Source organism: Lutjanus erythropterus, chromosome 9, assembly GCF_056507025.1.
Source record: "Lutjanus erythropterus isolate fLutEry1 chromosome 9, fLutEry1.hap2, whole genome shotgun sequence".
In the NCBI taxonomy this organism is placed as follows: Eukaryota; Metazoa; Chordata; class Actinopteri; order Lutjaniformes; family Lutjanidae; genus Lutjanus; species Lutjanus erythropterus.
In genome coordinates this window covers 33,837,292-33,863,491 of record NC_139325.1, presented here as the reverse complement: position 1 = coordinate 33,863,491, position 26,200 = coordinate 33,837,292, and the positions used below count along the sequence as shown (strand labels likewise).

Genomic DNA, 26,200 nt, shown 5'->3' with positions numbered 1-26,200 from the left:
TCAGAAAATGTTCAGAAATTAATGCAGAGTATGGACAGATGGCTCTGTACGTATCCGTATGCGTATCTAACATTAACTTTAAATAAGACTTTTACCTGTAGAGCTGTTTATCGATCTACATACTTTTGGTGTGAGCCCTCAAGTTTTGCCGATATCACCTGTATAGATGTCTTTCCTGGAGCTCAAAGTGCCAAAAAATTCACTTGAAAAACTCACAAACAATTTCTAGAAACCATAATGATTAGATGCATGTTTCCCTCTGCAGGTGTGAGTCTTGGTGGGTGAAGTGAAACCGCTGACAACAACAAAGTCTGTGGAGAAAGCATTTTTCGAATGTATTTTGAGGGCAAGTGGCATCCAGTTCCATGACATTCATGAGAGGGCAGACATCTCTACGGCTGATCTTTCCAACACTCAGCAACTCTCACCAAAAAGAAGGATAAATCTAAAAGGATAAATGGCACCACAGGTAAGAGGAAAAACGTGTTTTTGATTTTGGCGTGAACTGTCCTTTTAAACATGTTTCACTTGTCACTTCCACATGAATTCCTTCTTTATTGTCGCCATTCATGTCTAAGGATAGTGACTGGTGTTGTTCAGAGACAAAATATTAAGCACATGTAGAGATTACACATAATTTGGAGGAAAATATATCCCTTTGTTACTAAATGATTTTGTTAGCCAAAGTGATGAAAATATCCAACAAGGATCCAAATGATAACGATACAAACTTTCTATCATTGATGCAATGCATAGAATGCACAGAAGTTAATTGTGTAATAATAATATCCAGCACTTTTAACAAAGGCATTTAACTCCACACCACTTTTACATGTGCAGTGTGCCTTAACCAGTCATACGGATCCTTGCAGCAGCTTTCACAGCACACAGTGATAGTTTAGTTTTAGTTTAGTTTTTTGGGGGGGGAAACATTTTTGAAAAATGAAACCCATCGCAACCCAATTTACAACAGGCCTTATCAATAAATCTTGGGAAGAGTTAACTTGTGCAACGCCTAAATGAAAGCATCTGACCATTTAAACTGCCATAACTGTGTCACCTTATATTGTCTTGACGCATGTTATTGAAAACATAAACACATGTTAAATACTTTCTGAATAAGAAATAAATAAATTCAGGCTGAGGTAGCAGGCCATCTCATTGTTTTTATGACATTTTAGCCTACCTTATAAATAGAGGCAAAATAAGTACATTTAAGCTCTAATTTTTTTCCCCATCTCATCAGTATAAAAATAAACAGATTTTCAATGTTTTATAAATGGTAAACTGCAGATATAAATCTTATATTTGCAGAATTTCTCCCATTGCCTTTTATTTATGTGGCGACCTCAATAAAACCTCCTGGGACCCACCTGTTGGTCATGACCCAGTTTCTGGGAATGACTGGTGGTGCAGTCAGGGTGGTTAACAGCACGTAACTACATTCATTTCCATAAACTCACTCATGCATTGTATTTTCACACAAATGTAAATTATCTGGTGATCACTATAAATAACAAATAACAAAAAGTTTTGATACCTTTTTTTTTTAGCTTATACTGTAACAGAAGAAATTTCCCAGACATTCACAAGATCAAAATCACAATGTATGAGACAGATAATTATCTTACCTACCACACATTACACACAGGGAATGAAGTTAGTGTTGCCTGTAACAATGGACAGAAGTTGTAGTGTGTAGTATTACTACTGTTTCCTGTACCCAGTGTCACAGTGTAACCAGTTTCCTGAAACTGCTGTTTCAGAAGTAATTCATACATGTGTCTCCCTCAGCTATTTAAAAAATAAATAAGAATCCAAGTTGTGCATTTAGTTTGCACCTCCCAATGTGTTACATGTCACTTCAGACATGTCAGATCATTCACCAGTACATTATATATCTTCACTGTAAAAATAAACTTTGTTTTGTCTAAAAATTTCAAGTTGACTTGAATTTGAACGGACAAGTTGAGATCATTTTTAATGATTCAAAGCAAATAAACTCTCAAATAAACTTGATATTAATTCAGTTGCTTGAGAAAACATGTTCAATAAGCTTCAGACATTGAGTTGAACCAACAGCTCCTCAGTTATACTGACAAACATTACAGTTTTTCATTTCACGCGAATAACTTCCAGCTGGCTTGCCACGTTTTCATTATTGTGAAAACAAACAATCATGACTTATATTGTGTATTAGGGAAGTTTTTTCCCCATATATGTTGTCTTCAAACTATAAAAAAAGAAGGGGAGAGTTTTAAGTCTCAAATGACGCATACTCAGAAGTCTGCTAATATGCTGGTCATGTCCGTAATGAGTTGACTGAACTCTGTACAGTGCATTCATTCAACTAATCATTTCAAGTCAAAAGACTTCAAGTTGGAAAGCTGAATGTATTCTGAAAATAAATACCACAATAAAAATAGTAGAAATACTAGATACTATATGCCAAGGCAGGAATTTCATGGCATAAGGGAGTACGAGTAGGAGAGTGTGAAAATATGAACAGAAGTTTCGGTGTTCCTGTCCTGCCCCTTAAGCCAGCAGCACACAGTGGGATACACCTATCAGCTGTGCCCAAGTGTCTTGATTAATTCATGGGTGAGTTTTAGGACAAACGTGCAATAAAGCAATCAGAAAATCAGCTCTCAGGTAAGGAGACAGATCTTCTGGTTCGAGAAGTGAAAGCGCAAGAGCACGCATATTGCGTGGAGATGACGGGGTGCCTCCAAAAGCAGCTTCATGTGAAAACAGATCATTTTACCGAAAGTAATACAATGCACAGGCTGTAAATGTCACGCAGATATGAAACTGGTTGTGCTTTACATTGAATCACCTTGAAATTACATCATATTTTATAATTCATAGTTATCATCATTATTATTATGCAGCTCTGCTGCCTGAGGAGTGAGGGGGAGAGACACTGTGTGATTGAGAGGAGAGAGAGCTGACCCAGCTGCATGTCAAGCCAGCATGACCTGGACTGAGGTGCAGGTTTGCGGCTGCTCATTCTCCTTCCCCATCTCATGTCCTCTTCCCATCCTCACTTCTCTGTCCTGCCAACACTCCTATGGGTGGAAGAAACAGAAAGTGTTTCTGAAGTTTGATAACCTGTGTGCAAAATTACACTTGGGTTATCAAATGGATACATACATCCAGCATCAGGCACTGACAGAAGCTCACATACTTTTTTTTCCCCGGGTGGTCGTGGCAAGATAAAAAGTCTTGTTCATTTTGTATGTTATAAATCATAATTGTTTAATCTATGTTTTTCTTGATACCAATATATACACAGACACAGACACTACAGTTGCTCTAGCTGTCATGTGACTGATGTGTTAATGGCGATCTGACAGCTGTGGTCCTGTCCCATGATTTCTTTGCAGGTCTACTCAGCTTTCTTAGGCATCATAATTATAATAATAATTCCTTATTTGTTATTAATGAGAATAATTTTATGCACACTGATAGATAATATGTACTCCTGTGTGGGGAAAAGACAGACAGATCTTTTTGGTCACAGACTTTGTGCTTTGACCAGGTTATAGCCGGTCTAAGGAGTAAGGGATTTAGCCCACAGCACATTTTGCACAGGATACAAAATGCGCCTGGTCACGCCTTCATTTGCTTTCATCTCTAGACCTCACACCCGCGACCACACAGACCAGGAGCAAGTTCATTTAGTATCTTGCATACATGGCAAAACTGGCAACTGTGCCGAAGTAAGATTAAAATAATGACTTATTATCTCAAAATAATGAGTATCTCAAAATAATAAGTCAGTTTCCCAAACTACTGACTTATAATTTAAAAATAATAAGTCTGTAGCTAAAAAATAATGACTAACACTTTATATATGTCACACACTATTTAGCACAATGTCATTATATAGACTGACCTTTGACTTCTCTGGCATTAGGTCTTTGTGCCCTCAAAAAAGCTTTTCCCCTAAAATGATCAAATTCCAAACCTGCCATATTCTACATAACACAAAATAAAGGAAGTTGAAGTTGAAGTTGAATTAACTTGAATAAATAAAACTTGTATATTTGTGTTAAAAATGTATTGAATTTGATGTATAATTTTTTACAGTGTTGTCTGAATGTTGACATTCATGATAAGATGACTAATATCACTTTTTAATGAGGAAGTTTGAGCTTATCTTTGTTTTTGGTATTCTAAATAGAAATCTCCTTTTATTGCTCACTTCTGTTTCATAAAGGTACAGAGCAGCATCACCAGTGTAATGTCATTTCAAGGAATAATGTTTATCTGCTCAACGGCTTTCTGTAAGAGCAACCGTATGGTTTGGAGTTAAATGAGTGGTATATGATATTTTTACTGAAATGACCTCGTCATCTGAGGCTAAGAAGGAGACACAGAGGATGTTTCAAGAAAGAAAGAGAGTTAGATTGTTTTGCTGGCAAAAGACTGATTTTGGATAAAACGAGAGAGATGGTTCCTGTGGAAAAAAGCGGAGGCTGGAGGGGACCATATTTTTGTGCCAAGCCAGGGGTCGTAGCACAGACACAAAAACAGGGTGAGAGAGCGGGGCAGAGAGATTTCAAAGAGACTGTAACATGTTTCATTCAGGTTTCATTATGAGTCATCGCTGTCAGTTTATGAATAATCCCCTGACACACTTCTAGTCCCCTGTTCAGTCTCAGACTCAGAGGGTCCCAGGTTACATCTTGTCTCACCTTCTCGTCCACGGTAAGTTCAGACTGTAGCGAGACATTTTCAGCTGTAGCTGTCAGATAAAAGTTTGCTGTCATGTTGAATGTTAGTCAGTTTATACATTAATGTTCCTGTAATCAGTTGGTTGTGGAGGTAGCAGTGTTTTGTATTAGTACAAGGCTGAATTTCTCTGTCAGTACTGTCATAGTTTTTCAAATATGAAGTATGTGTGTGCAGTATGTTGTGTCGCTTTACTGCCTAATTCTGTTATGACTTGTGTGAAATCTGTAAAGCAATATAGACCTGTGTCATTTTTTCTAAGAGATGCTTGTTGTTTAACTCAGAGTCTGATGGTGTTAATATGTCAATATATCTGACCATATGAATGAATTTTCCTCCACCTCCTTGTTCTGCTCATCCTCTTCCTCTTCTTCATCTTCTTCTTGCCAGATGCAGCCACGCTGTTGCTTTGCTTTTAACCTCCTGTGCAGTCTGTCTCTCCTCTCTTCTGTGCTCTCCATTCAGTGCAATGAGACACAATATGAGTGGCCAGTGTTCAACCCCAAGTATTGTTGTAACAAGTGCCGGCCAGGTACAGTCATTTCTTTTCATCTTGATACATTTCATGGTTTTGATCCAAACCGGTTGTAACTGTAAATCTCTCTCTCTCTCTCTCTCTCTCTCTCTCTCTCTCTCTCTCTCTCTCTCTCTCTCTCTCTCTCTCTCTCCCCTGTGTGTGTGTGTGTGTGTGTGTGTGCGTGTCTTCCAGGTGAATATATGGAAAAGCGTTCCAACCCCTGTGATATTAAGTGTAAACCATGTGAGAGTGGCAAGTTCCAAGCTAACTTCTCCGTGGCGCAGTTCTGCAGATTTTGTGTCAGTTGCAATAAACGTGAGTAATTTCACAGCTTTTGTCTTACAGGAGTGAGATACTAAGTATGTGTGAGGCCTGATCTATGTGAAAATCCTGTTTTTAGACCCAACGATAGAAACAGCCTCGATATTAAGTGTGATATTATTATGGTGTATATTGATATTATCATGCCAAGTCATTCTACAGCCAGTGTCTCCAGAGATTCAAGGATACTTTTAAGCTGCAACAAGGTTCTCACATGTTGTGTTGATTTTGGAGGCCCCAGTGGACGAAAGCAATAGTGTCTCCACATCTAAATACAATATCCTCCTGCTCCTTTTATAATCTGGCTTTATTAACGTACTGCTCACTGTAACTTTGCTCTGGAAAATGCAAACAGATTTGTTTCATCTGCTTTCATGGAGAGTCTGACCGGGTTGCAGACATTAAGAATAACTAAAAAGACATAACCAGTCTTCTTGTGGATGGTCTTGTTTGCTAATGCAGGTCACACAGGGGCATCAATATTAAAGTCTCATAACCAGTTAAAACTCTTCTTGTTGTAGCTTTAAACAGGTGAATACGTGCTCATACAGGAGAATTAAAGCCTCGTTTACTTTGACAGTTTGATATGAATGTAACATAACGCAGGACACAGAAACAAGGGCGCAGATGTTATCACACTGAAACAGCACTGATAATGCTGAAATTCAGGGTTTATACACTTTTGTAGAAAATAGGTTGGTTTTAGCCCCACTTCCTGTGTTATCTCATCTTTTGTGTTTGCTTTTGTGTTTCGCTGTTAGAAAGGAGGTCAGCTCAATTCATGTGAACTGTTAAACATTAAAGCTACTACAGTGAATTTTTTGATTGGTTAGGAAACAGTCTTCGACATCACAACCACCGATGCCTCTATATGACCTACATAAGTGAACAAGACCATTCGCGAGAACGTTGGCTATTTTTAAGTTGTTGTTTTTAATACCTGCCACCTGGTTGGACTCTGTGAAATCAGATGGAATGAGCCTGTGTTTACATTTTCCCAGCCAAAGTTACAGTGAGTACTGCTTTAGCAAGTCATAAAAAATTATTATTTAGATATTTTTGGTTTTGATGTTATATTTTGTGGTTATTATTCTGGAGACACTACCACTTTTGTCCACAGGGGCCTCCAAAAACCAACAAAGTATGAAGGTTCCTTGTAGTCGCTTACATGCACTGACTGTCCCTGCACTTCAACAGCACTTATTTTCACGCTGTGACAGGAAAGTGATGTATGCGGTTCAGACCAGTGAACATGATATACAGGGGGACATAAACAAAACCTTCGGGAAGTGTTGGTGTAACGCCCCAACACATTTTGAAGGTTTTCAAAAGTTGAGTTGGCTTCTATATAAATATACAAAATTTTCAGTGACATAACTTCTTTAAAAATGAATGTCTAATATCGTTACCAATATGCAAATATGATTATTAGACCGAATTATTATAAGCCCTTTGAGAAAAACTTGAAACCTTAAAATCTTGAAAAAATAGAACTGAAACAGAGTAGAGGTCGTATCTACAGCCCCCCGTGAAACTTGTGGTTCCCTGTTTATCATCTGGGTGGGTCATGTGTCTGGTGTCTGTGATTCTTTTTGAGCATGAGTGAGTCATCATTTCTCTCTCGTCCAGGCCACCAACTTTGTCCAGTTACGGCATGAAACCGTAGAGAAGACAGGCTGCTAGCTGTTACTCAACTCCGTCTCTATGTCATGATTTCAGAGAAGTTTGCCCAAAGAAACACATGCAAGGGGATTTCCCTTTCAGTGTTTCATGGTGGGATACACTCAGAGAGAGATTAAGAGGAGGAGGGGGGGGGGGCTTTGAGAAACCCTCTGTGAACCAGCTCAGGGTGGGATTCTGCAGCAGAAGTTCATGTTTACTGCGTAGCAGCAGCAGCAGCCCAGCCCACCAATAGTGGCACAGACAGGAGGAGAATCAAAAAGTAGACCATCATTATGTCAGTGGAAAAAAAAAGAAAAACAGAGACAAGTTGTAAACATCGGAAAGAGCAGCAGATATAAATGTCAGGTCCTATGTTATTGCTCAGGTCTCTGCCCTGCTACAGGTGAGTAAAAATAGCCTGTTGTGCTTATTTTTAAATGTCACTGTGGAAAAGATAGAGGAGAGAAAACACAGAAAGTATGTGATTCTCTGTCTGAATTTGGGGTAAATGAATATTTTAACAGTCTGACTTTTACACTTGCGCTAAGACAGTTTCTTTATTCTTTATCTCAATCCAAGGTCACGGCGCGGCTGTAAACAAACCTTCTAAAACCTGACATTAAAAGCAGAACGCTTTGATCTTTGCTGCAGAATTTGGGGGGATGAAGGTGGGCGTTGAAAATGTCAAATACCTCTAATCCTACACATGCAGGGGCTTTATGTCAATTAACGGCTATGGAAACTAATTTAGGTGGAAATGATTCAACCCACACAAAATTCTGCACAGTATCAGTGCAATGTTTCAGTAATACTTTATTCTTTGTTGGGGTATTAACAAGTCACAAAGATTTGGAGGTTCAATTGTTTCAAAGGAGGCAATATGACACATATTTTGAACTTTAATTATAAAAGTTTCTCTCAGTATAACATTTTCAGTTCTCAAATCCCCTTAACTGACATCAGTTACATCATTAGTTACATCTCCTGCTCTGTATCAGACATAATTTTTATCTTCGTCTTTAGTCAAGCATCATTCTTCCAAGGGGTTTCATCAACATGCACAGGCCAAAGCGCCTCTGGATGTAACTGGACAGACCTACAACCAATCAGAGCAACAAAACATGACCTACAACCAATCAGAGCAACAAAATGTGACCAACAACCAATCAGAGCAACAAAACATGTCCCACAACAAACCAGAGCAACATAATGTGACCTGCGACAAACCAGAGCAATGAAATTTGACTAACAACCAATCAGAGCAACAAAACATGACTTACAACCATACATTTTCATTGACAACATTGCAAGACTGTATTTCCAGCATTTTCTGATAATCTGCTCTAAATATTAAATCAAAATTGTGCTTGTAGAGATGTTTTGCATCAGCATTGGGAAACAGTGGAGGACAGCAAAGGCAGGAGTGTACTGAAGATAATAATAATGTAGTAATAACGTTATTACACCCATGGATGGATTATGACACGACGGGCCCTTTGGCACGGAGATGTAAAGGACCCCTTTCCTTTCTTTTTGTAGTCATTTTGTTTTTCTTTGTAATCTTTGTCACTTGTGGTACTTGTGCGTCTCGTGGTTATTTTTTGTGAATTTGTAGTACTTTTATGTATCATTTTGGTATTTTTATATCTCTTGGTGGCAGTTTTATGTCTCTTATTGTATTTTTGTCTCTTTGTGGTTGTTTTATGCCTCTTTGTTACATCAGTTCATGTTCAAAATTTTAACATTCGGATCTGACTAAGAGCCTAAATGACCCAAAAATTATAACTATATGATTTTAATTCTTGTAAATTTATAAACTGTGTTGGAATGGTTGATAAAACAAAAGTTTTGTGATGACTCTAGGGGCTCCATGTGGCTCATATGAGTAGTTTTCTCTTTGTTAATTTACACATTCACATTCACATTGAAGTTTGCATGTTAAAGCATCCACTAAGAAAGAAAGTTTCATCAGAGTGAAATACTGCTTTCACCGAGAAGTAACAGCTGTCTCTTAAGAATACGTATCAATAGTGATAATATAACTCTTATGACATAAAAGCAGAATCATTACCTGCCATGCCTTGTTTGTTAGTCATTTCTCATTTTCTGATTCGTGTCATACTTTAAAGACAACCTTTTTGCATACGTGAGTCTTCGTCACACACACTAACATACTCAGAATTATGATTACGCTTGGTCTTTTGACGACAACTGTTATTCTTCTTGTTTTACAGCAAACATGGAGCATCAGTCACGCTGTAACGCCACTCATAACGCTGTGTGCAGATGTAAAGCTGGCTACGAGTGCCAAGACCAGTCCTGCAAAGACTGTGTGCGGATACAAACCACCACCAACCCCACACTCCCTCCGTCAACTACAGGTAGGATACCCCTGCTCCAGACATTCAGCCAAATTGGACACATATCTGTTGAAATGGACAGATGAGTGTAAGCATTTAATACACACAGATAGGACACAGTGGGAGACAGGATACCATAGAAGAAGTATATTTTGTGGTTAGTACTGTGGAAACACTACCGCTTTTGTCCACAGAGGCCTCCAATATCAACAAAATATGAAGAAGCTTTAAAATACCTTCTGCTCCTGGCAAATGGAGAGACTGTTCAACCAAACTCCATTCTAAAAGTAGATGTTTTAAAGTTGGGCCATGTTTTTTCCTCAGTGAAAACCGTAGTTACACCATCACTATGACTCTTTTCTGATTCACTTCTGTCTACAGGCACAATCGGCACATGTTGCGTTTACTTAGCAAAATTGTTAACTGGCCTGTGATAAAGCTTTGCTTTGCCACGGACGTACCTGCACTGACTGGCCCTGCACTTTTACGCCGCGACAGGAAAGTGAAACGTGATTCAGAACAGTGAGTAAGATAGATAGGTGGGACACAAGTCCCCTCTGTCCCCACCAGGATCTGTGCCTTAGCATAGAAAATAAATGTTTAATATCATTAATCTTAAAATCTTAAAAAAAATATAGAGCTAAAACACAGAGCAGTGGTCATATCTGTGATTAAAAATTGCTAAAAAAAATAAATAAATAATAATCAAAATGCAAAGACCAACCCTACCAACACTGTGTGGCGATACCAAACCATCCACCACAGGTAGGATACTTCTGCTCCACTCATTTAACATCAAATTGGACACATAACCTTTGAAATAGCAGTAAATATTCTAACACTTGAAAGGTTACCATAGATGTAACCATATTACCATACATTGGTACTCCAACCTTTCTGGTTTCTGTCGCACAAACATTATTGCTTTGCTGTGGTCAGAGGTGCGGTCTGTTGCAACCATAACCACACTGCACCATTTAAGGGTGATGTCAGAGTGTACAGGTTGAACCCATTATGCCCAGAGGGCTGGTATATTAATTTTATTTATTTATTTAATGTTTTATTAGATAGTGACAGATAAAGTATACACCGACAAACTGAAAACAGCGATTCAATGCAAGTATTACATTTTTTTATAGAGGATGCTAATTTGCAACACCTGTCGCTAACAGTGTCCACCAAAGTTTTTTTTTTTCCCAGCTGGAAATGCCAGGTGCTCTTCTGAAAACACTCACAAGAGAGCAGCATCAGAGTATATGGAGGCGTAGCATTATTTCAGCTGAGGTTGTTATGATAAATAATCAGCATTAATTTATGTTTTGCAAATACTTAATTTCTTAGATAGTTTGTGTTATCAACAAATACTAAATATAACAATGCTGGCACAAGGTAGAGTAGACTACTTGCTCTGGATGAGGGGACGACTGAAGCGTGCAGGGTGAGAGGACGGGTCCATCAGCCTTTGTGGATTAATGAGATTTTGTGGCTGAGGAAGCTTCTCTGTGTTTACAATCGTCCGGTTCAAGAGGTGAAGTTAGACAGAGCACAGTTCAAGGACTACGAGCAGGTAGGATATTTGACCTGGCCCTGCTCCACTGTGATTGGACGGCTGGGTAGAAAGCGACAGTGCTGGGTGTAGAGTTTTACCTTGAGTTTCATATTTTTTGCCTCTTGGCGACTAGAAAAAAAAAAAAGCCAGATGCTCAGAATTCAGTGCAGAATAGACACTCAGTGCTTCGTCATGCTGTGGGCGTTTGTAGAGTGTAAACACAATTCAAAGAATATGCTGGGCTCAAAAAAAAAAAAAAAAAGTTTTGGTGGACACAGCCCCTTAGACTATGTGACTGATGTCTTCCCTGATCATTTTTGCACAACATAATATTTTCTGACTTATTCACTGTGTCATAATTTGTCAGTAGCTCCATTAAAAGGGTGTCATGTTGTATGAAGAGGCTCTGTATTCTTAGCTATGTCCCTTTAAATTGCTGTGTAGCTTACCTCGTTATCACAGTACACTAGAACTGCAACCATGGCAACAAGTTGCAGCACCATAGCAACATAACCATAGCAACATCCTGTACAGCATTCCAGAATGGTTGCCAAGTTCAACTGAAACACTTTGGTGCTGGTGTAATAATTAAAAGCAGTACAAACAAATCTTTATCCCAGGTGCTCAGTTAGCAACTGTTTGTTTACTCTGCAGTGTCCATGGAGTCGGTGAGGTCACACACACAAGGTGACGCAAGTTAATCACAAATCGTGCTTTGTGATTATAAAGTAACACTTTCTGATCGCAGTGTTAAAAAACAAGGGGCCTCAGAGTGAACTCGCTGACTAATTTGCACCATGAATGGTTTCATATTTCCATTGAATTACTAAATGCATTTCCACTGAGCTGATCTTTTTTTTTTTTGATCTCTTCCCTCCAGCCATGCCAGCCCCTAAACCACTCGGAGGTAAAGTAAACTACCTTTTCTGTCTGTGCTTAAAAAACACGGAAGTATTTCAACTTTCTCTAGTGGGTGTTCATCTAAATGTTTGAAAAATGTCTTTCTCACACATTCTTACAGATACAGTGTGGTTCCTGGTGATAATTGCCCTCCTGGCAGTAGGAACTGCAGTCATTGTTCTAACAAAAATGAAGCCCTTCCTGCGCTGGATCAAATCTGGTTAGTAGATTAATGTTATGAAACAAATAACCCTGCAGCAATATACAAATACAGAATAGTACTTTTATCCTTTTATAATGTGCATGAATTTGTGTTTTTTATTATCTAAAGTGATTATTGCCTCATATTTCAATCTCTTGTCGCTCAGTCAACCTTTTCTCTTGGCCATGTCCACCATCTGAGGACCCAGAAGAGCCCATGCCTGTTCAGGACACTTGTGGGAAATGTGACCAACCTCTTGTGACCAACCTATGATGGGCTAAAAAATAGATCCTGAACTTGGATTATCAAAAAATGTACATGTGGACATTTGGTGACACATAGCAGATGCAAAACATCTGTCGTTTTGGAAATTCATAACAAAATGCAAGCAAATGTCACTTGGTCCATGCTGACAAACGGAACCTGATGCTGCTTCCTGAGAGGAAACAAGACTGTTTGACATCTGTGACCTTAAAACAAAGTGTATAAAATCACTGAGATTAAGCATCTGAAAGACAATGAAAGTACAGTGGGTGACAGTGTGTCGATTATGCATGAGTTAGGAATTGTGAATCATGTTGCTTAATGGTGGTATGTACCATAGTACACAGTTGTTAAAGGTATTTCACATCAATACATTTATATGTGTATATAAAAAATAGACTCTTTCTGCAATTTGTAGTCAAATTACACATATATGTGAATGTTTTTAACTTACATACATTTCTACTTAGTTTTTTCAATTCAAAATAAAATTTTATTGTGAACAAAATGTCTAATATTTATGCAACACATTAAACACTGAGTTTGAATACTTCAAAGAGAGCTGAGAGAGCTTATTAAAGAGTATTTACATGACATTTTAAATTATAACTTACAAAGTAGATCACATTCCAGCTGTTCTTCCCAGAGTTAAAGTTTCTGGTGTGCACCAATCAGACGTTTCCCCACAACCTGAAGATCAAAATATCTCTTATTCACTGCCAGAGGAAGATGAGTCTGCTCCACACTCATCTGTGGTGTCACAGTTTTTTATAGGTCCTTCCTTTTACATCTTTAAGAATGTTTTTAGGATCAGTCTGGATGCCAGCGGTCATAACCACCAACATAAATCTTCTGAGATTTTTACGATGCATCATAGCACCTCCTCTTTGGACACGTGACAGTCCTTCCCCTGCTCCTGGGAGGGAAAGAAAATGCTGTCGATCTCTCCGCTCCTCTCCTCCTCAGAGAGATGAATACTGGGAGAGGACGTGGGATGAAACACAGGACAGTCTCTCTCATCTTCTTCTTCGCCGCTCCCCATTTCGGCTGTTTTGCCACATTCAATTGTCGGACTGACGTGGCTTGTGAACTGACTGAGCAGGCTAAAGATGACCGTCCCCGGATTGTGGACATGGACAGGACCTACAGAGACAGAAAGTGACAGACAGAGAGTGCACTTAAAATGATTGTTTTTACTGACCTGCAGAAGTGCATTAACATAACAGTAGGACTACATAACTCATAACAGTAACACAGCTGCATCTTTTACATGTCTTTATTTTCTTAATGACCCCCTCAAAGTGATCCAAGTGAACATGAAAGTCTTTATTTCACTCATCAGTACCGAGATTGGCTCCTGAAAGGGCTGACGGCTGCTGCCTTGCACTGAATGAGTCTCTGGGGAACTGATGAGTTGACTCCTTCGACTTGTGAGAAGCAGCTCTTCCTCCCTAAACCAGAACATGTCTGTCAGTGTGAGGCCAGCGACAGAGAAATGATGCCATATGTGTAGGTACATGATAGACTGAAACTTAAATTAGCCACTTACCCTACTGCATAGCAGCAGTGCAATAGCTGGAAAACAGTGGATAAATAAATGAGTAATAGAAACTCAATTTCTTCACACATGTAAACCAATGATGAATCAGCACGTATATGTTTCACATGGCATATAAGTTAATGACACATTGATAATCAGAGTCATACCTCATGGCTTTCACTAAACAGTTTGTTTCTTAGAAATGACGTTATCACTAAGTTCAAGGGTTTGATTGATTAAATTGAAACACCAGAAAGCGAACCCGTCCTGGGCATCTTACCTCGCTTGAAACATGATTCATCTGCGGGGCGACGAATGAAGAACAGCATCACAAGGGCCAAGCATCCCACGGCAACTACTGGACACAAGATGGCTGCCAGCTGGCTGCTCGTAAGGTCTGACAAAAGGAAACCAGACTTAACACGCATCTTAAGAGTCTACAGCCATGCTAACAGCTCTATGAGGCTATTCCTAGGGATAGTAGCGATTTTAGCTAAATGCTAGCATAGTCACATTGACAATGCTAAGCTGCTGATGCAGAGCAGGTAATATTTATTAGGCTGACCAACCTTGTTTAGCCTGTTAGCTGTTAGCATATTTCTTCTCCTTTCCTGTACTTGCTACGTGTTCGGCTCGACTATGTTGAAAAAGAACATTTTAAGGAGAGTTAAAAGATTTCGCTGGGGGACCTATGAAACCAACATATACATGGTCATATCTTAAGTTAGCTAATGTAAGCAAAACCAAGCTAACTAGCTCTAACTTACATCAATCACTGGGTAGCTAGTTAGTTAATTTTTGTTCTGTTGTAAAATGCTGGCTAACTACAAAGCTAATCTACATGAATCGTTAGCTTGCTAGTTACATCTGATAGCTAATATTAGCAAATCCTTAGTTAGCTAGCTAGTGCTTTCCAGGTCTCCCAGTAACATCTTTTAACCATCTTCAAAAAAAGTATTTTATTAAATCAACATAGACGAGCCTAGCACCTAGCATATATGTAAGTACAGGAAACAGGAAAAGACAAAGATGATTGAGGTTCTGCCGGGTATAATTAAGCTTGCTCAACTACTAATGGAGCACAGAGCAAAAAGGGGCGGGACTTAGGAAGGGTCAAATGTCACTAATTACAAAGTACAGCTGAGGCTCATGGTATTCAAGCGTAAACCAACTGGACGAATTAAAGTTGCCTCTTGTCGAGAAGGTGGGTAACCTGCTGAACCCTGCTTGCGATAGGGATTGGGGATTGCAGTTATTTCCCATGAAGGAGGAATTCCCAGAAAGCTTGGGTCATAAGCTCACGTTGGATTCATCAGTAATGTTTGTATGAAATTTTGTGCCAAGCCATATAGTAGATGCTGAGATATTCCACAACATAAGTAAAAACTTTGACCTGCTGGTGGAGTTAGGGTATCACCAAGGTCAACAGGATTTATCTTCTGGACACCGTAAACATATGCACCAAAATCCAAGGCAATCTATGCAATAGTTGTCTAGATCTTGAACTAAAAGTAAAAAATGTCAACCTGTTGGAGTCAAAAGATCACCTAAGTCAGTAGTATTCATCCTGTGATGATCATGATTGTCTGTACAAATGTAATACTTGTTGAGATGAATCTGTAATGCCATCCCTAGAGCCATATAAAAATTGTGCCACAAAGCCACAAAAATAATGAAACATATTGTTTACTCTCCACATTGCTGTTCTCACACTCCTTTTTTTTTCCTCCATAAACACTCACCAGTTTTGGGATGGCTTTGAGATATGGGATTTCCTGTTGCTTGGACCGACTGAACGGTACACCTGTGTGAGATAAGTGTGAAGTGTGAAATATGTCAAGTATGTCAAATATGTGACCCCATCAACTAGGACAGTATTCAGTTTATCACAATATCTGTGACGTCTGCATCAAATACTAAAATCTTAATGTGTTACACTGTAGGTTTGAGAGTACTGTAAGTCATCTTGGACTTGGAGTTTTAAAATTTCACTCTGAGGTATTTAGCATGTATAAAGAGAAAATCCATGACTCACTCAGGAAATTGGCAGTGTTTATCAGCCGTGCTGCTATGTCCTGCGGAAGCTGAGGAAAGCCTGTGTTTATCCTCGACTGGGTTCATGACTGCTGTTTCTGGAGAACAAACACATAACAGGTTTGGCTTCAGATTTCAAAGGGAAGACACAAGACTAAACAGCATCTCACACACACACCATGACAGTGGCCAACAAACGATACAGATGTACACAGATGTATAAAACGTGTGAGTGAGTGAGAAACTTTGCTTCACTAAAATTCAAAGCAGAGCAAGTGCGAGCAACATGTACGGTGTGGGGAAGAAGAAGAAGAAGAAATCTGTGAGATTTATTACATTTGCTTAGAGGTCATGTCACCATGTCTCACTCCAAAACAACACCCAGGGTTGGAACATTATTCCTTAGCGTCATCCCCTGTTTTGAGTTACTGACGCTTGAGGATTTCCATTACTTATATTTCTGTGTCACAACATTTCAGAGGAAAGTTTTTCACCCAGGCTGAATACATTTAGCTGACAGCTGTGTCTGTATTAGAATTTTACACTCTACTGCTCCTTCTTATCGAAATTAGATAAAATGTTGTTAAGTAAAAGTCTTATATTTGTGGCACCCTGGCAAGTAAAGTACAAATATTTTGTTACTGAACTCGAGCAGAGTTTTCAGGTATCTGTGCTTGATTTTTTATTTTTCATCACTTTTTTTTACCTTAGCTTCCCTACATTTTAAACACATATATCGTCTCCTTGCATTTTCAAAACAGGCTCTTTTCAGTTCACTTCAGTTCAAATTTCTTAATTTCTAAAACACATTAAAAAATGAGCTGAAGAAGAAGAAGTCAAACAAGTCAAAAGAGCAAACATCCAAACATGCATATATCTAATGAGAGATCAAGATAAAAATCAACGAGAAAAACAAACAAATAAATAAAACAGTTTCATATTTTGTTGATTTTGGAGGCCTCCTGTGGACAAAAGTGGTAGCGTTTCTGCTGTAATATCCACAAACTACAACTTCAAAATTAAAATTATCTAGAAAAACAATTTCTTCCTGCTTTATTAAATAATTGCACTTAACTTATGCAGCTCATATAGAGTAATCAGTAATAAATTGAGCCTTTCACAACGAGGCAAAAACTCTGTGTAGTAGCTTTAATTAGTTAAAGCTAAAAACTTTAGTTTAATGCATTTGAGAGGAATTATTGAGTATTTTTATTTTGTATCACTATGCGCTGCACTCCCAACATAAAGACTGATTTCAGCCTTAATGGATGGAACAATAACACATAGAAAAGACAGTTTCCGAGTGTGTGCATCAGTGCACATCATGCACAGACAGGACAAGACAAAAACAACGTAAAAGACAAAACAGAAAAGAGAGGGCGACTCAGCCGCAGAGAAAAGGTGAGGTTCAGTGAGCTTTGCACAGAAACAGCCAGTAGAAATGTCATTCAGAGGGCAACTTTTTACTTTTCATACTTTCACTTAAGTAAAAAAGTCGAATCTACTTTTACCAGAATTGTTTTTAAGTGTCTATACTTCTACTACTTGAGTAAAGAATGTCTGCACTTCTGCTGGCAGTCTATGGGGTTAAGATGCTGCACACAAACTGCAGTCATTTCCGTCCGGTCAAAGACGTTTGTTGTCACTCCCATCTCTCTCTCTCTCTCTCTCTCTCTCTCTCTCTCTCTCTCTCTCTCCCCCCTCATTTCCTGTTATTTCCCTGCTGTAAAGTAAAGGCATTAAAATGTGCTACCCCAACTTCTGATACTGTGAAAAACGGTCTTGTCTCAGCCTGACAGAGATGCATTTTTGACATTATCTTAAGAGTTTCTAAGAGTTTTACAGACTCTCACATCCTGCATGAAACCCTAAAACTAATCTGAAAACATAATATTCATTTCGTTAGTTTCAAGTCAACTCAGTTCTATTTATATAGTGCCATATCATAACAGAAGTTATCTCAGTGCACTTTTTAATGTGGAACAGGCCTTGACCATACTCTTTATATTATTTACAAAGACCAAAAAATTCCCACGATGGCGACTGTGAAGAAAAAACCTCCCTTTAATATTTCATGTATCTATATCTATTTGTAGATTTGCAATGTACTTCATCTAAATCAACGATGTTTAAGATGTACACAAGACCTTTTTATCAAAATGACAACAATTGCTTTTAATATTTGAGTATATTTTCTTGCTAATACTTTTCACTTAAGTAGGACTTAAACACACAATCTGTAATTTCTGCCACTGGTTTTCTCCTTCACATTAAAACAATAACAACAGGCATTGCTGAGTGATGACATTGTAAAGTAATGGAGTTGTTATCATCACTTTTAAGCAACTGTCATTGCTGATGAACACATGACATTACTAAGGCAGAAATAATTTCCATGGACGGGGTAATATTAAAGCTTTCTTCCTGTTATGTCCGGTCAGGTTTGCTGACTTCCTTCCTCTATCACTGATGTCTCTCTGATGAATCCATGTTTTCCTGTAAGTTATAACAACTAGCCAGCAACGACTAGCAGGAAGTGCACCGTTACCTTCAATAAATGATGGATTTCTCTGCGCTTGAACATTGTTTGAGATAATATAAGAACACAACTTAAAAACATAACATATGTCTTGTGTTTTTAGAAATTTTAATGCAGACATGTTATCGCTTTAAAGGTGCCAAGAGGAGGAGCAGAAGTCTAGTTTTCTCTCAGACAACTTGGATTCTAGTATGCTTAAAGGTTAATATGGAACTTTTGGCCAGTGACACATAAAATAAACTGCATACCCCAGCTTTAATGCAGGTCTATTTATAGCAATTATATATTTTTCTCGCTGTAGTGTTATTCTAAGTAAAGGATCTGAATATTTCTTACAGTGCTGTACACCTCACTGACAGGGGAGGCCCCCGAGCACAGACCCACAACTTGTTATCACTCTCACATGTGTTAATGACTAATGTGAAGCCGTGGGTATCATTATTCATCATTCTCTTACAGTGAGAGAGAACTTCCTCAATATATTTTGTTTATCATGAGGCCCCCTGCTGGTTAAAGTCTGTTTAATCTGACACACCTAAAAGTCTGCACTGCTCTGTATTTACCAATTGTTGTTGTTGCCGCTGTTGTTATTACTGTTGTTGTTGTTGTTGTTGTTGTTGCTGCTGCTGCTGTTGTTTTCGTGTCCTTTTTCTTGACACAGTATTGGCAGTTTTCTGATAATGATGACGACGGGCGACTGCATTCGAAACCATCCTCACAGACGCACAGCAAATTTTTCTTGCTGGTGCAGTTCTGGGCCACCTTCAGATTATAATCTGAGACAATCAAAAACAGAGATGATTTTAGGGATTTAAATGACAGAAAAATGAAATGTGACAGAGATTAATAGATGAATAAAGGGTAACACTTTATTTGATGGGGTGCGCATAAGATTGTCATTACCATGTTATGACATCTGAGCATGAGGGAGTCTTCATGCCAGTTTGACTGTTGTCATTAAATGTCATTTGTTCAGTTATGTCACTTTAAATGCAAAGTTGACATTAGTCAATTCAGTATGTCTTTGACAACATAACCTGTCAATGCCTTTGTTATGACAACTTGACATTATCAAACTTAAAGAAACTCTTGAGCTTTATGTTTTAACATGACATAAACTGTCATATGTGGTTGGTTGTGACACTGGCTGTCATGACAACATTATTAGCATGTCATGAATATTTATCTTGACCTCAAGTAAAGTGGTATAATTTGGACTTGTCATAAAGATGTCTGTTTCAACACACTGTCAGATGTTTTTTTAATGTTGTCATGAATAATTTCCTGAACTTGAAGTAAAGTGCCGCCATTTGGATGTCATAAAGTTTACTGGCTGCTAAAGGCTATCTGCTATCTTAATTGGGGGCTAGCTCCACAGCTAACTAGCTAATGCCAGCTACAGACGACAGCAGCCAGTGGTTAGCCTACTTAGCAACAAGTAAACAAACTAACCACTCCTTGTCCAGTAGGTAACTCTGTAAGCTAAATCACCTTAGTACTGTGTCATTCAGTGTCATTATACCATTTTTAATGCAAAGTTGACATTGTCTGATATGTCTTTGTTGACAACTTGACATTAACCAAGAAAACTTTTATTTATGTCTTAACATTACATGTAATTTTCATTTGAGGATGGTTTTGACTAACTTTCTAAAATGTGCAGTTAGCGCTACAGCTAACTGACCTAACTAGCTAACACCAGCTACAGACAGCAGTTAGCCTTTAGCAACAAGTACACAAGCTAACCGCTACCTGTCCATTATAATTCCCTGTAGAGAATTCTGAAAGCTTAATCACCTTTGTACTGCACTTTGTCATTACAGATAACATTTAATGACATCTCTATGACAACTCCAAATGGTACCACTTTAGTTGAAGTCCAGGAAAATACTCATAACACTCATTACAAGAGTATGTAATAAAAGGTAATGACATCTTTATGACAAGTCCAAAATGTGCCACTTTGGGCCAGTTAGGAAGTGTGAATTACTTTTTAATTATTATTCCTTTAAAAAGTAATAATATTACATAGTCAATAATTATTATTTAGTTTCATTACTTATTATGTTACTATATTACTTTTGTACCTTGCCTGCCTTCAAATTAGATTCCATTATCACATATTTTCTCTTGAGTAACCAAACAAACTCAAAATAATGACAATACTCTGCCTCTCTTTCTCTATCTGTCATTTAGCTTTTTGGCTAACAGCTGACACAACCTGCACACGTACACGTCATTATAAGGAAGCCTTCCTGGGTCAAAAACTGACTCAGTAACTCAGAGTTGATAGTAGATTAGTAACTGTAATATCATTAATCATTGGGAAAAGTCACAATATTACAGTAATATATTACTGAGTAATATGTTACTGTCCAACACTGTTCATAACACACTTATAATGGACTCATGACAGCCAGTGTCAAAACAAACCACGTATGACAATTTGACGTAATGCAAAATTTGAATGTCATGCAGTCATGACAAATACATTGACCAGTGGTAATGATGTTTTTGTAAAGTGGTCACAGCACAGACATTCTTGTCTTGGTTAATGTCAAGTTGTTATAACAAAGACATTATTGGGTTGATTTCTGTCAAGTTGTCATGACAAAGACTGACTTTTTGGCTGTATAACACTTAATGACAACAGTCATAAACATTAATAAAGACTCCGTCATGTTCATGACAGGTTTCACGAGATGATTATGACAGTGTAAGGAAAGTCTTATGCACACTCCTTCAAATAAACCTTCAAGTTACCATTTTGAGTCTATCATAGAAATGTAAAGGTCACTGGTATCACAGTCCTGACTGGGTTGGTTGAAACCGTTAACTTGATAAAAAATGACTCATAGTTTCTTTACCTGGTCTGCAGTCTCTGAAGCAGGGCTGGCAGCTGTCGTCTCGGTTCCAGCCAGTGGTGTACCACCCAGGATTACAAGGCGCACACTCTTCACAAGACTTCTGAAACTCACCTGACAGAACAGAAAAAAAAAACACAAATGAGAACAACCGGATGGCAAGGGGAGCAGAGAGAGCCTGCTCGCCCAGTGTGCATATTAATGAAGGATGTGGTCATACAGCATAAACTTGCTGCACAGTGCGCGTCATTTTTCATCAAGACAAACAGACGTGCAAAAAAGAAAAAAGAAAAAAAGCAGAACCAGAGAGAAAGAAAAGTACATACTGTATGCCCCAGTGCCTCATAGTAATTTCCAACTGAGAACCAACGCTGATTCATTCATTAAAAAAGTGAGTCAAAGCTAAATGAGGAACGTACAGAAAAACAGATACAGAAACAGAAGAAACTCACACCAGATATCGTTTTTTTTTTACCTGCAGGACACAGTCTACACCTCCTGCCATGCAAAGTGTAATACTTCGGTGTCGGTGACTGTTGAAACATTAATACAATTAGACACAAATCACTACGCCACAGCAAAGTCCTGATTAACTTGTTTAATAACTTTATTTGAAGGGGTGCACATGAGACTGCCATTACGCTCTCATAACCATGTCATAACAACTGTCATGAACATAAAAGAGTCTTAATGAATGTTCATGACTGCTGTCATTAAGTGTCGTTCGATGTCATTTATAATGTAAAATTAGCATTGTTTGAGGTGTCTTTGTTGTGACAACTTGACATTAGCCAAGATAAAAATGTATTTCATAAACTCTTCAACATCACATTAAACTATCACATGTGGTGGGATTGACACTGGTTGTCGAGAACTTTTTAAGTGTGTAATAGTTTTACGCACACCCCTTAAAACAAAGTAACACCACTTGTATACCATCATAGATAAATAATTTAAACAACATAGGATTGTTTTGAATTATACAGTTTTTCTGGTAGATAAGATGAGCAAGAAGGACATTGTTACCGTCGGATAGGTGAGCACCAACTGTGCAGACAACATCAAGACAATCACAAAACATTGCACAAATCCCATCCTGTGGAGAAAAACATGTAGAATAAATTGCAGATATCAAGTGGTCAGCTAAAAACACCACAGAGAAAGGTAGGACGCATTCTGTAAAGTGTAGGGTATCAGCAAATTTTTTTATATGCTAAATAAGGTGATACATCATGAAACTAGTATGGAAATTTAACAGAAAAACAAGGATTTTTTACCTTCAGTATGATGCGTCCTTTGTTCTCTTATTGTTTTGTTAACTTCCTCAAGGTGTGACTCTCTCTCTTTCTTTCTTTCTTCCTCTCTGTCCTCTCACTCACTCTACCCATCCTACGTGTCACTGTTTCCTTACCTGGTGACATCTTCCTGCCTTCCTGTCTCCCCCACCCACTGGTCCTCCACCAGTCTAACCTGGTGGAGACCTGACGAGCGGTTCTTCATCAAAGCCTCATCACTTTCCGTGCAAACTGTAAAAATGTGACCGAAGAATGAATCAAAGAACTGCTCTGTGTGCAGTTAACTTGTGTCAACAACATGATGGAGGAGCAGATCTTTCAGATAGTAACGGTTGTGATTCTGGATGTGAAGTCATGGTTTTTTTTAGTCATATTGAGTATATTTAATTAGGTTTCCTGGATTCAATGGAACCTGATGGTCCAAAAAAAGAGAAAAAATACTTCTTAGTAATAACTAACTGTACAGAGAGTAGGTGGTGGTAATACAGAAATATCTTAAGCTATTATTGTCGGCAGGACGGACCGTGTGACCGATGTATTTTTATACTGTAGCTGGTTGAGGGGGAGTATAGTTTTAACCACGTCTTATACACTTTGGTTGTTTAGGATCTGAGGTTTGTGTGCGTGTGTGCGTGAATGAGCCCTCTCATTCATGACTGTATGCTGAAGAGCCTCTGTGATTCACAGTTTTTTTTGAAAAACCTTAAAAAAGCTTCTTTTTTATGGCTCCACACCTGCAACAGCTGTGACCAGAGGCAGTATGATTTCAGGTCACACCATTGTCAAGAACGCCACGAGGGAAATCCTTCGAACTTAACACAAATGACCACTTGGACTCGGGGGTGAACTCATTAGATGTTGGTGGTTACAGGTTAAAGGTCACTGTAACCTCACATCCATCCTATTCTCGTGGAAACAATATCTCAGGAAGGACTTTCTATAAATCTAGGACAAACATCCACCTGGACTCGAAGATGAACTGCTCATATTTTGGTGTTCAAGGTTAAAGTCTCTCACACACGTTCACGTGCTGATTATGACAAAATCAATCAAGATGCTGGTAATTACAAAGGGGCTACATTCAAATATTCTTTGTGGTTTGTGCGGTGGAGATCTGCACTCTAGTGAGGGAACATTTCTAGTTATGTAATTTTACTTCTGACAGCGATGATCTGATCTGATGGATCTGATAACAGCTCAAAGAAACATGTCAAAGGGTTCCCCATCAGTCGCTGCATCTTATTTTATAAACTCATCATATGGTGAAAACCTTAATGTGACTAACTAGAAACTAGATGCACAATATAATTTTTTTTTTCAGCTGATACGATAACTGATAATTACCTGCTTCTCATGGCAGATACAGCTGACAGGTCATTTCACATTTTTGTGTTTTAAAAATAATTTCATGTTAACCTGTAGTTTATGCACAACTGAGGCTAAGAAAGGCTGAAATGTAGCGAGCAAAGATGGCCGATTTAATCTTCCACAGCTCTGACTGAATCAAATGTAACTGTGGCAACAAAAACAAAACAGTTCTGACTCTTCAAATGTTTTATTTTTCCTACTAAAGTTCATCAAAAACATTCACAAATATACTTTTATATTTATATGCTTTTATATTTATTTATATTATATTTTTTTTATATTTTATACTTTTATAGAGCATCAAATTAAATGCTAAATGCTTCTGCCAAATCAGATATTATTATAGCTTATATTTATTGGCTGTAACTTTATTATTGTAATAATAAATAACATACATTTCCCAATATCAGCTGATAATTTATTGGTCCTGATATTTACTGTACATCCCTACCTGTAACTATAGATGTCAAATAAACATTGTGTATTAGAAGTATGAGGTAGCATAAAATAGAAGTACCTCAAAATTGTACTTAAAGGACTAGAGAGTAGAAAATAAGGTGGAATGAGGTTTTAGATTGCAACCAACTCACCTCATCCTCCCCTTCCAAGCATGCAGGAGAAACTACGGTGGCAGAAAGAGACACAAGAGGTCCCCTTTACAGCCAGTGTTTGGTTTGTCTGCTCTGATCTACTGTAAAAACATGTTGGTGCAACATGTCGGCCTTGGTTGAAGAGGACCTGCTCCCTATGTAGATATAAACAGCTCCTTTTAAGGAAACAAAAACACAATGATTAACACTAACGAAACCATGCTTATAAATATTAGATTCATTTTGAGCCATGCCCTGCCCATATACTTAGTTACTCTCCACCTCTGCATATTAATGTTCGCCTACATTTTGTGATATCCCATTCAGAGATTTCCATCACAAACCCAACAAGATGGAGAGTTTCATTCGCGGCCCTCTCATTTATTCATTTTCCAGCTAACAGACAGAAAAGCCTGAATGGAAAGACACAGAAATGAAAAAAAAAAAAAAAAAAATCACACATAATCTTGTTGCTCAGTTGCATCTTTTATTCTTTCGGTCTTTCTTGACACATTTACATACTGTAGCTCTGCAGTGAAGCCTTTTTTTTTTTTTTTTTTAGCCTAGATTACTGTCTTGATATTTAAAGCTGCATAGTCACACATCTGGAGTGCTGAATCAATACTCACTCAAGATTATCATCTACTTGAAATATTTTGAGGCGAGGCTTTCTCCTCCATAAAGACACGGAAGATGTGACAAAAACATATTTTTTGTCATTAACTGCCATTGTTTCCATAGAAAAGCCAAACAGAGCAATCAGTGTTTATTCAAAACTTTTATAAGTTTCTTTTCAGGTGTGTGACTGTGGACATTCTTCTTCTGCAGTCTTTGAACACAAGTATATATTCAAAGCTATATTTCCTTTACACATATATTATCATGGCCATCGTACAGTCATTTCGCTAAAGCATTCGCATTTCAGTAGTTCTTTTCTGTTTTTTAGTTTAGAGTTATTTTTAAACTGACTTTATTTGGCAACCCCATACACTCATAAAGAAAGAGTACCAAGGGGAAAAAAAAAAACGATCTGCTTTGTCATTTGATTTAAATATTTACAATTTTTAAGTTCGGTCTCAAATTTCTCTTTAAACATCAGAGACACCAAATTGGACTTCCTTTTTCTTCACGTTGTACATTTGCCCCGGTAAAAGTCTTTTTAAAAACACTCACTGTACAGACATAACACCCAAAAACATACACACTGGCACATGCATACATAGAGACTCACTCAGTGTGTGAAAGTAAACCTATACAAAGGGAAATGGTGTGTTTTTATGTCTCACACGATTTTTCTCTGACATCCTCCTACTGTATTCAAACCGTAATGAAACACCACAATGAGCATTCAGCTGGTTCCAACAGCCACACATGCACGAGTTTATATAAGCTTCACATCTGTCCTCCTGCTGTCTTTATTACTGAAACAAAGTGCAAGTCGCAGTAGAAGCAGAAGAA

The 26,200-nt window shown here is 38.1% G+C and overlaps 2 protein-coding genes across 2 annotated transcripts; one reads left to right on the top strand and one right to left on the bottom strand.

Moving 5' to 3' along the window:
- Positions 1-332: 332 nt before the first annotated feature.
- LOC146321931 (uncharacterized) lies at positions 333-12,825 on the top strand. Its single transcript, XM_084725870.1, has 7 exons — positions 333-469; positions 5,128-5,269; positions 5,447-5,569; positions 9,472-9,668; positions 11,993-12,053; positions 12,168-12,266; positions 12,415-12,825. The coding sequence occupies exons 1-7, from the start codon at positions 458-460 to the stop codon at positions 12,519-12,521; spliced, it is 741 nt and encodes a 246-aa protein (XP_084581996.1). The 5' UTR covers positions 333-457; the 3' UTR covers positions 12,522-12,825.
- A 157-nt stretch (positions 12,826-12,982) lies between these two features.
- On the bottom strand, positions 12,983-22,584 carry LOC146321930 (uncharacterized). The gene is made up of 10 exons (XM_084725869.1): positions 22,516-22,584; positions 21,965-22,022; positions 21,493-21,603; positions 19,189-19,401; positions 16,088-16,184; positions 15,795-15,856; positions 14,333-14,449; positions 14,062-14,087; positions 13,858-13,963; positions 12,983-13,655 (listed from the first exon to the last, which is right to left on the bottom strand). Exons 1-10 carry the CDS (start codon positions 22,582-22,584, stop codon positions 13,384-13,386), a joined length of 1,131 nt encoding a protein of 376 aa, XP_084581995.1. The 3' UTR covers positions 12,983-13,383.
- Between the last annotated feature and the right edge of the window lie 3,616 nt (positions 22,585-26,200).